The 11690-nt window shown below is 38.5% G+C and overlaps 2 protein-coding genes and 1 pseudogene across 4 annotated transcripts; all 3 read right to left on the reverse strand.

Annotated features, from left to right (window-relative positions):
- Positions 1 to 2544: 2544 nt before the first annotated feature.
- Positions 2545 to 5393, reverse strand: LOC110771612 (putative receptor-like protein kinase At2g23200). The gene has a single exon (XM_088253929.1). It carries the CDS (start codon positions 3663 to 3665, stop codon positions 2847 to 2849), a length of 819 nt encoding a protein of 272 aa, XP_088110055.1. The 5' UTR covers positions 3666 to 5393; the 3' UTR covers positions 2545 to 2846.
- LOC148293598 (putative receptor-like protein kinase At2g23200) lies at positions 3895 to 5262 on the reverse strand. Its single transcript, XM_088254533.1, has one exon. The coding sequence runs from the start codon at positions 5260 to 5262 to the stop codon at positions 3895 to 3897; it is 1368 nt and encodes a 455-aa protein (XP_088110659.1).
- A 140-nt stretch (positions 5394 to 5533) lies between the features above and the next one.
- LOC110745533 (putative receptor-like protein kinase At5g24010 pseudogene) lies at positions 5534 to 11638 on the reverse strand (annotated as a pseudogene). 2 transcript variants are annotated; one of them, XR_015836227.1, is made up of 3 exons: positions 7584 to 11638; positions 6041 to 6162; positions 5534 to 5798 (listed from the first exon to the last, which is right to left on the reverse strand). The product of XR_015836227.1 is annotated as a putative receptor-like protein kinase At5g24010 pseudogene, transcript variant X1 (transcript). The 2 variants fall into 2 exon arrangements; XR_015836228.1 differs by lacking the exon at positions 5534 to 5798 and having other exon boundaries at positions 5869 to 6162.
- Between the last annotated feature and the right edge of the window lie 52 nt (positions 11639 to 11690).

Genomic DNA, 11690 nt, shown 5'->3' on the forward strand with positions numbered 1-11690 from the left:
AGAGAGCCACATAATTGACTGAAATATCTTCCACCACCAATAACAAGTTTGATGACTCTTCTTCACTGTCTTTTTGTGTTTGGATGAGAACAGCAGAAACATCAATGTTTCCAAAGTGATCTGTTTTAGGTGGATGGCCCCTCCATTTATCCTTGTAGCTTTTGTAACCTATCAGTGTAGTCCACCTGAGTTTTCCAAAGTGATCTGAGCAGACTAATATACCGAGCTGCTCTCTGCATCCCAAAATGTATAGATGCACACAGTTTAAATCAATCCATTATAGCAAAAAGAAAATAAATCCAATTAATATCACACTGTTTACATCAAAGTTGGATCCCATTAACAAACTATATAAAAGCAGAACCTTAAATCAAAGCAGGCCTAGAACTTGTTGTATTGATACTTTTTTGGTTTTTATTGGTTAATTTGAGTTGGCTCTTCAAGTCAAAAACATGTATACATTTGAGTTGATTCTGTGCATCACGCAGTAGCTCAACCTCTTTTTTTGTTATTGCATACTGTGAACAACAACCAAGCCAATATAAATGTTCTGTAGTTAACAAAATTGACGGCATGACCATTTGTCCTAATGAAAGTAAAGTTGAAGGACCACGAAAACGATTTTGAAAATTGAGGGGACTCAAATATAAATCGAGTCAAAATTCAGGAACTAATAAAACGAATAACCCTTCATTATTAGTTTTCTTGAAAAAAATAAATCAACCAAATAATTAATTGGATAAACTACAAAAGACTCCCCCAAATTATAAGGATGTTGTCAAATTCGTACTCATTTTTTGGACATTTACAAGTACATACTCTAACTCGCAGAAAGCCTACAAATTACCCCATTCATTACCTAAATTGTTAATTAATTTATTAAATGCTGGTGTGTGAGGTGGAACCCATTTTTAATTACATGTAGTACTAACAAATTCTTTCTTTTTTCAAATATTAAAACATAAACAATAATTAAAATAAATAATTATTTAATCAAAAGTCAAATTAAAAAGAAAATAGAGAAGATGTTTAGTGTTTTTCTAGGAGCTGGTGCTTCTCTTTTTTCTTGACTGAATTTTCCTCCACGTAATAAAAACTGTTTATTTGATATTTAAAAATAAAAATAAAAATTTCCCTTGCCTCTGAAAGAACCACCCAACCACCTCCCCAAACCCACCAACCCAGCCACCGCCCAGTGCAAATGCAGATGATGAAGAAGAATTGGAGGGGAGAATTTGCAGACCCATTTCAGCTGCTCCTCCTCCGTCCCTTCACCATGAATACCCATAAACCAAAACCAAAACCACAAAACCCAGAAAAGACGCTGGTGGAGTGCGGCAGTTGAGGGAGCCAACTCTAGAAACCGCTTATCCTATTTTGCCGTCATTAATTCATAATGGGAAGTAATGTAAGAACTTGTGCTTAATTTAGCTTATATTATAAAGGGCAATCATTAATTCATTCACAGAACCCACAAAAATATGAACCTTAAAAACAAATTTGAGGTTGAAAGAGAGAAGAGATGGGAATTAAAGCAAAGCAAATTTTAAAAGCTCGATGGCATCAGAAGAAACAGTATAGTTGATGGTCCAGAGCCTCAAGGCCTCGAGGCTGTATAACCGATTGGAGGAAGGCCATGGCAAGTGTGGTAGTTGAGAGATTTGAGGGTTGGGCTGTGTTCAGATCTGGTCGCTGGCCCCCTCAAATCCCTCTCTCTTTCTACGGACCCGTAGTCCAGATTCAAATAATGAACCATTTCTGGGAACAAGTGTTGGAAAAACAATAATAAGTGACTATTTAAAATGATTATATATCAACTATATATATACTAGCCTCTTCGCATGCATTTTCGCCCTGTGAGAGGTTTTTTTTAAAAAAATTAAAATTTATTTTTGAATTAAAAAAGATAATGGGTAGTTGTGTTCCATAAAAATAGGCCATTATCTTATTTTTTTTTAATTTTAATTTTTTTAAATATGAAAAAGTGTGAATGTACCATATTATCCTCATTTAATTAATAATTTCAATTTTTAATGTTTGCATTAACCAAGGGCATTTTCTGGTATTTTGAATGTTTCACCGTTCTCTGCCTTTTGCTTTATATATATAGATATATAGATATACGAAATTGTATTTATAATAAATTGTAATACAATAAATAAATAATAAATGAAACTGACTTGGATTTGAGATAGAGGCTTGCATATTTGATGCAATATCCTAAAGACAATAATTTCACCATTTCTCGGTACTTGAAGTTCTACAGGTGATTGCCTCCTAGGATTCAACTATCTATATTTTAAGCCCTAGTACTAGGACTTAGAATCTGACGAACTTTGTTTGTTTTCCTCTCAGACAATGTGAAATGCTTGTAGAATGATTTTTCTGTGTTTAACAAATGAGGCTTTGTTTGATTTAAATAAACCTCTAAAACCTTATTAGAAGAGTCACAACTGTAAGAAAACAGTTAATTAAACTAATCCGAATTGATAAAAAATTATTAATTCAAAACTAAAAAAATTCCTAGTGTGGGCAAATTCCACAACTTGCCATAATACCGGGCAAAATTCCTAGTCTGATTTCCAAGTTGTGGGATTTAGTTTCCATGTCTCGGCGGCACTGCCCCTTCTCTCTATCTCTCCTCACGTAACAAGAGTCAAGTGGGTTCAATCAAAGATGAGAAACAACACTACCATGTTGAATCTTTAAGACGAGATATCAGAGCTAATAGTACAATAACCAAAGACAATACTAAAATCAACACAGCCACACCAAAGTTAGCTTTACTGGCAAGAAACTAAAAACAAGGGTAATATTAATACTTCATAGAACACACAAGCTTATCCTTATCTGGCAGCGCCAAACTTCAATTGGGAGAAAACTTGGCTTGGTGTTGTGTCCACCAATCCGTCCGCGGAGACAGCTGTATCGTCTGCGTTAACTGTGGAACTAAGTGAAGGAAGACGCTCAACATATATGAATGCTGATGAAGCATTGGCTGTGCTGTCCTCAGAACTAAGTCCTCTAGGATTTAGTGCTAGATGGAGCCTTATTGCATATTCCAAGTCAGACAGCACATTACCCATTGTAGGCCGATCATTAGCTTCTTTTCGGAGACATTTCTCAGCCGTGTCACTAAATACTCGCAGCGAGTGAGCATCAATCTGACCCTCAAGTGAAGAGTCTACAACCTGTTCAAGCAACCCTTTCGTCTTGCAATGTAGAACCCATTCAGCTAAGTTCATTTCATCTCTTGGGAGATTTCCATCAATAGGAGGTCTTCCACATAACACCTCAAGAAGAACTACCCCGAACGAGTACACATCAGATTTTTCAGACAACTGTTCGGACATCATGTAGTCCGGATCAAGGTAACCAAGGGTGCCTTTCACTTTGGTGACGACATGAGTTTCATCAACAGAACCATGTTTTGAAAGGCCAAAGTCAGCAACTTTAGCAACATTGTTTTCATCAAGCAATATGTTGTTGGACTTAACATCACGGTGGATGATGCCCCCAGCTGCAACCGTGTGGAGGTAATCCAGACCCCTTGCTGCACCAATGCAAATTTCAAGTCTCTGCTTCCACGGCATACGAGGAAAGTCCGAAGCGTATAAATGATCACTCAAGGTCCCATTTTCCATGAACTCATAGACAATTATCATCTCAGACTTTTCATCACAGTACCCAATTAAGGAAACAAGATGGCGATGGTGAATCTTGGACAAAATCTTGATCTCTGTATGGAATTCTCCAAGGCCTTGGCGTGAACCTTTCTTAGCTCGCTTGACAGCTACTTTTCTTCCATCGAGGAGAGTTCCTCTGTAAACATTCCCAAAGCCACCTTCACCAAGCAGCTTTTCGTCGTCAAAGTTGTTTGTTGCACGCTGAACTTCAGCAAATGATATCTTCACCCCACGATTTATCGCAGTCAACCTTCTTATGTGTTTCAAACCAAACAATATTCCGAAAGCCAAAATGCAGATGAAAGACAGGCTTCCAACAACCGAACCAACCACAAGACCCACATTTTTCTTCAGACTCTTTCACATCAGAAACTGAAACTGACCCCTCCACTATCTCCAACATTTCCAGACCATTCAGAAAGGCAGTTCTGTTTATAGAGTTTTTCTGAGCGCCTACGCTGATGCTAATGAGTTGAGACTCATTAGAACTCACCACAAAATCATAGTAGAAAGGCCTAGCCGACTCTGTTGAGAAAAGGGACTGATATCCACCAACCTTCTTCCTGAAGTTGCCATTTGAGTACAAATAAAATACTATATTACCAGGTTGACCAATAATGTCACAAAAGTGAACCCGGACAAGGTGCCTAGCGTTCCTTCTCGCATTAAAAGACCAGGTTATGTTGAAGGAATTGAATGGCCTGCTAGGAGTAATATTCATCTCTTTGGCAGTTCGGTAAACAGAATCCGGGGCAATAAAATCATTAGCGGCAATGAAATGAGTGGCTGGATCACTATGCTCTCCATTGTAAGTAGGCCTATTTGGGTAGTAGGGGATTTCCTTGGCAGAGTTTGGATCAGACAGATAACTATCATCTTGTTCCCAGTTCCTCCATATTCTGTCAATATCTGGTGTGACTTCCTGGCCTCCAACATTCACCCTGTAAGTTGTATGTAGAACTAAAGGAAGACTACTGTTGTAATTCTCAGGGCTGAAACTTGCAGGAGCAAGGAAGACTTCAATGGCATTTACAAATGCAAAAGATGATGCTTGAGGAACAAAATATATTTTAAATGTGCCAGGATCAATCCCAAGGAAGAACTCCTTTATCAAAGGAGAGTTGCTACTATTCTTAGCAGTGAAATTGCTCAACAGTTTGAACCCAGAAGTTGAAACATTAGGAAAAGCCAGAACATCAAAAAGAGCTGTGGAGAGATTAACTGAGGAGGAGAAAGCCAAGAAATGCAGGCGTACAAGATAAGTACCGTTTTCACTGATCTCGAACTTATAGTAGGATTGCTGGCTGAAAATTCTTGCTGTTTGGTAGAGAGTTGATATATTATCTGGAAGCTGGTTGCTGGCTTTGACAGCCTTGCTTTTCTGTGAGGAGAAGGAACCATCTGCAATGAACGTCCTGCCAGTTAAGTTTATAGCAGCATCTGATCCACAATTGATGAAATTCTTATCTGGGAGCTCATAAGCTAGAGACAGAGAGTGAAAGGATGATAAGTGGAGGAGAAGAGCAAGCAGAGAAAACATGGGGACAAGGGTTCTACAGTTATGAAGATTTTCCATGATAGATAATGGAGTCACTGAATTTTGCTAATTCTTAGCCGAAGCAATGCTCATCTGGGAATGGAATTTGGAGCTGAATGATTATGGAAATTATGCAAGACAAAGACTTGGAATAGGAAAAGTTGCGGACTTTTAAAGTTGATAAATGTTTGTTGAGAGAATCCCACGTCCGGAAATTAAAGCCAATTGATTTTAAGATGGATGCTTTAATTCTACTAATATCAACCATGCACATTGGAAAATAGAAAATCCCAAGCGAAATTAGGGTTGAATTTATGTAAATATCCCTTATATTTCATAGACTAAGCAAATACAACAAAGGATATTTTGGGTATCTTAGTTTTCTCTACTTAAAGCGAACCATGTAATTGACTAAAGTTTCTTCCACTTGTTTCCTTTTAGTTGCTGTTGTGTTCGGGGTTTATCCCCTCCAGTTTACCAAAAAAAAAGTTTCTTCCACTAAGAAAAAGTTTGATGGCGCTCGTCTTCATGTGTTTTGCATTGGATGAGAAAGGCACCATGAGACACTGGTCCACCTGACAACAACATATTTTTTTTTGGCTTTAATAAATGATAAACTAATACAGATATGAATACAGATATGAATTCCTTGCTCCCAAAATAATATGGAAAATATTTATTTGAATCACAGAGATGATCTCTCAAAAGTCCAGTACCATCACAGAGCCTTCATCACAATATATAACCAATCAAAGAAACAAGATGAACATAACAGATTTGATATAACAAAGTTAAGTCTTCTGATATTCCAGAATACCTGGCTCATGCCTGGTTCACATTACTTTACAGCCACTTTGATACTTTGAAGAGTTCCTTATAGACTTTCCAGAACCCACCTCTTCCAATCGATGATTTTGCTTCAAATTTTGTAGTTGCAATCTGTATTCGAGCAAAAGATATCTTCAGACCAGAATTTTAAGTTAGGAGCAATGGACACAATGGCAATTCTCCCATACAACCTTTCATAATCCTTTCCTACCTAACTTTTGAACTTGGAACCCAAGCTTGTAGTCATAAATCCAAAATCATCAAGTCAACAACAAAATCAAAGTAAAACAGAGCTGCCAACCAGCCAATTACCTTTTATGGATTGACCATATATAATTGCTATTATCTATCAATTACCTTTTAGTAATTCCTCCATGTTGGTACTTCAGCCTATCATTTGGAAGTGTAACTTTTCCAGGGAAAATATGCAGGATTTGCTACTAGTTTCCAATGGGAGAGTAAAGCATTACTGAAGCTATTATAGGTATAGGGACGATAATAATTATGAGGTCAACAACATGGAAAACTACATCAACATGATATGATGCTAAAAAACATTGTTTGCAAGAAGAACTGTTCTTCTCGTAGCTGCTTGTCAGTAAAAAAAAGCTACTTGTTAATTGATATATATCATCAGTTGTGTATGTTTGTAGCCTAGACAAATGTATATTTCCAATGATTATGAAATTGAAGCAAAGAAACACACATCTTAAGTACAGAAGCCAGAGGAACTTTCTAGCTTCTTACTAGCAACTCCAGAAGCTAACCCTAATTTTCTACGATCTCCGGCAATTTGGAGTTAAAAGTATACATTCTTTGACATCTTGCACTAGCTACCTAATCTTACGTTCTATTTGCATTTACAGAACCTTTTTCACATTTATACATAAAAACAAACAGAAGAATTTCCCCTAAATGTCCCTTGTCATTTCTTTTGGCTAAAGATGAAAACGAAATTAAACAAAACCGCTCCTAAATTAGCCGAACCAAGAATGTCAAAAAGCTTGCTATTAGACTGTGAAACCTCAACCTGATGGCCTAAACTAACTAAAGCATCCGTGCAAGAATTATTTTCCTGATAAATATATGATTGAGTTCCACGATTCATATGAGACATGAGGTTTTTGAGATATGTCTATCCATAATATTTTCCAGGGCATTTAAACATATTTCATAACACTATCAATCACGAGTTTGTGTCTCCTTCAATTTGAATTGTTTTGTATCATGATCCTACTGCCCAGGGTTTAGGCTAAGAGCATGGCTGGACAGTCTCAGGGAGAAGTATAGAATATAGCAGGGAGTAATGCATGAACCCAAGTAAGACACCCCTCTGGGGTAACACGGTGAAACTCCCAATCAACAGCAGTTTAACTATCATAGAATTTGTTAGCTGCTTCTGTTTATTATCACGTCTTAAAGATGGGAAAGCAGTTGTAGTACAATAATCAAAGATAGGACTAAAATTAACAGGGCAAACACAACTTAGCTTTTACAGCCTAAAGAAACTTAAACAAGGTTAACTAATATACCTTACAAACTCAAATTTATCTGGCATCACCAACTCTCAATAGGGAGAAAACTTCAACTTCTGTCGTATCTAATTCATCGTCTCCGGGAAGAGCCAGATCATCTATGTTAATCGTGGAGCTAACTGAAGGAAAATGCTGAACAGTTGGCAATACAAATGCTGATGAAGCATTGGCTGTGCTGTCTTCATGGGGTTCTCTACGCTTTGCTGTTTGCTGGAGCTGGAATGCATACTCCAAGTCCCACAGCACATCACCCATTGTAGGCCTATCATTAGCGTCTTCTTGCAAGCATTTCTCTGCTGTCTCACTAAAATTTTTGAGTGAGCTAGGATCAATCTCATTCTTGATTGAAGAGTCAACAATCTGTTCAAGCAACCCTTTCTTCTTGCAAAGCATTCCCCATTCAGCTAAATTCATTTGGTCTCTTGGGAGCATTGTATCAATAGCAGGTCTTGCACATAACACCTCAAGGAGAACCACGCCAAACGCGTAAACATCAGATTTTTCTGTCAACTGTTGGGACATTATGTATTCAGGATCAAGGTAACCAAAAGTGCCTTTAACATTTGTGCTGACATGTGTTTCATCAAGAGGACCAGATCTTGAAAGGCCAAAGTCAGCAACTTTGGCAACATGGTTTTCATCCAACAAGATGTTGGTGGACTTAACATCACGGTGAATGATTCCCCCAGCTGCACCTCTGTGGAGGTAATGAAGACCCCTTGCTGCACCAATGCAAATTTCAAGCCTTTGCTTCCATGACAGGCGAGGCAAGTTTGAATCATATAAATGATCTCTCAAGCTCCCTTTTTCCATGAACTCGTAGACCAGTATCATCTCAGACCTTTCATCACAGTATCCAATTAAGGAAACAAGATGGCGGTGGCGAATCTTGGACAAAACCATGATCTCTGTTTGAAATTCTGGAAGGCCTTGGCCTGACCCTCGCTCATCTCGTTTACCTCGCTTGACAGCTACATTTCTGCCATTCAACAGAGTTCCTCTGTAGACATTCCCAAAGCCACCCTCACCTATCAACAATTTTGGGTCAAAGTTGTTTGTTGCTTGCTGAAGTTCAGCAAAAGATATCTTCAACCCAAGATTTAGATAATTCATAGGGGAACCAGTAATAGTTCCATCAGTCAACCTGCTGTGGGTACTCCCTCCACCAAATGCAGGCATTGGTGACCATTCCGAAGTTTCAACACTCTTTGCCTTTCTGTATTTCAAACCGAACAAGATTCCGACAATCAGAATGCAGATAAGTGACAGGCCTCCAATAACTGAACCAACCAAAAGACCCACCTTTATCTTATTGGGCCCTTTCATATTACAAACTGAAGCTGGAGGGTTACTTAAAGCTGGTTCCTCTATTATCTTCAACATTTCCAGTCCATTTAGAAAGGAATTGTTAGTTGTTGTGTCTATGCTAGGGCCTATGCTGATGTTAATGAATTCAGATCCATTAGAACTCAATACAAAATCATAGTAGAAAGGCGAGTACAGGCTACTAAAACTAAAATCGGGTCCACCAACCTTCTTAATGAAGTTTCCATTTGAATACAAGTTAAATACTAAATTACCAGGCGGACCGATAATGTCACAGAAGTGAACCCGGACGAGGTGTCTAGCATCCGCACTCACATTAAAAGACCAGGTTATGTTGAAGGCATTTGGTAGTCCCTTAGTATCACGGGTCATCAATTTGGCAGTCAGGTAAACTAAATCTGGAGCAATAGAATCATTATCAGCACCAACGAAACCATCAGATTCTACCGACTGTCTAATAAGCGTCTGTGAGGAGGGTTGGCTATCCTCTGCAGAGGGTTGGCTATCATCTTTTTCCCAGTTTCTCCATATTATGTCATTATCTGTTGTGATTTTCTGGCCTCCAACATTCACCCTGTAAATTGTACGTAGAACTAAAGGGAAACTACTGCTGTAATTCCGAGGGCTGAATTTCAAAGGTGCACGGAAGACTTCAATGGCATTTACAAATGCAAAAGATGATCCTTGAGGTGTAAAATATAATTTCAATGAGCCAGGACCAATGGCAAGAAAGAACTCCTCTATCAAAGCAGAGTTGCTACTGTTCTTGGCAGTGAAATTGTTCAACAGTTTGAACCCAAAATTTGAAACAGTAGGAAAAGCCAAAACATCAAAAAGAGCTGATGAAAGATTAACTGAGGAGGAGATAGCCAAGAAATGCAGACGGACAATATAAGTACCGTTTTCAGCAATCGTGAACTCATAGTAGGATTGGTTGTAGAAAATTCTTGCTGTTTGGTACAGACTTGGCGACTGGTTGGTACTTTCAATGGCCCTGCTTTTCTCTGAGCACCAAAAACCAGAACTCGAGTCTGCAGTGAACACCCGGCCAGTGAGGTTTGCAGCAGCTTTAGACCCACAATTGACGAAATACTCATCAGGTTGCCCATAGGCTAAAGAGAGAAAGTGAAGGGATGAGAAGTGGAAAAGAAAAAAAAGCAGAGAAAATAGAGGGATATGGATTTTATGGTTATGAAGGCTTTCCATGAGAATTAATGGAGTTGCTGGATTTTGCTAATTGGTAGCCGAAGGAAAGCTCATCTGAGCTGAGTGACAATGGAAATGATGGCAAACAAAGACTTGGAATAGGAAAGTCGTGGACTTCGAAGTTGAAACACCGACCGTGCAAGTCTGCAGTTAGAAAATTCCAAGCAAAAGTATGGTAGATTTATTTAATTCTCCCTTATATTTCGTAGACTATGCAAATACACATTTTGGGTGTTCCAGTTCTTTCTTGTCAAAGAGAGCCACATAATTGACTGAACTATCTTCCACCACCAATAACAAGTTTGATGACTCGTCTTTGCTGTCTTTTTGTGTTTGGATGAGAACAGCAGAAACATCAATGGTCCACAAAAATACTTGACTACATTATTAGGTGCCTACATGAATAAATAGTAAACTAGAAACTAAAAGATGCTCGTCAATGAAGCTATACTAATGTCAAACCAACATTACACAACAGAACGGAACAGTAAGCCAGTTTTACATTATCCGGAATCGAAAATATTTGCCTCCTTTCCTAGATGTAAGAACTCCGACTTTCCTGTTAGTCAAAGTTTGTCATATGTGTGTAGAAATTTTACTTTTTGTGTTTTCGATGGATTATTTTTTGCATATTGCAGTAGCGTCCATTTGGAATTAATTAGTACCAAAGCTTGATTGGGAGAATACTTATCTGGAAAATGTGATTGAATCACCATTAGCTCTTCAGGGCACATCATCTTCCCCAGGAGGGAAGCTACTACAAGAAGAGGCCAATACTGAGAACTGGGTAATTCCAACTCAGCAAAGCAATTGTTGCACTTTTTACTCGTATGGCTCTCTGTTTAGTCAATTTGCTGAAAGGCTCAAATGCATATTTTAGGTCCCAAAACACCATCTCACATAGTAGGCCTCTGAGCAGCATTTGTCTCATTGCCTGTAAACACATCTGGGTTGCTTCACCCAATATTCTCAATGAACTCGGGCACAAGCGTAGGATGATGACGTTTTCAAGCTACCCTTTTCTTTGCCAGGGCCTTTCCCATTCAGCCAAGTTTACCCTCCTCCCTCTGACTCCGAGATGAGTTAATAAAGGCTGGCCAAGCCCAAAGACAGCACCTTTAGCCACATAATGATCATCAAGTAAGATGTTTCTTGACTTTACATGAAAGAACCTGTCTTTGACAGTGAAGGTGCTGTCTCTGGGCTGAACCAGTATAAATTTCAAGTCTTTTTGCCCTCTAAAATATCTGGAAGGTGTTTCAGAATTGAATCATAGAGATGACCTCTCAAAATCCCATACATTCTTAAAAATTTCAGACCTTTTATCGCAAACAATCCATACCCCACTCAAAGAAACAACAAGAAAGAAGAAGATTACAGATTTCAGAGATAGAAGAAACCCAAATGAAGAAACAGAGATAGAGCAGAAACGACGTATTGACATGTCGTTTATGTTGGCAAACCCATGAACCAAGTACACTCGGGCCTCGGATTTCAGAGAAGACAGAAAGTGGGCCCATTTGAACATAAAGATACCAGGTGAGAGGGCCCTTTTTCAGGCCCACTCAGATC

Source organism: Prunus avium, chromosome 6 (genome assembly GCF_965620075.1).
Source record: "Prunus avium chromosome 6, drPruAviu1.hap1.1, whole genome shotgun sequence".
NCBI lineage: Eukaryota > Viridiplantae > Streptophyta > Magnoliopsida > Rosales > Rosaceae > Prunus > Prunus avium.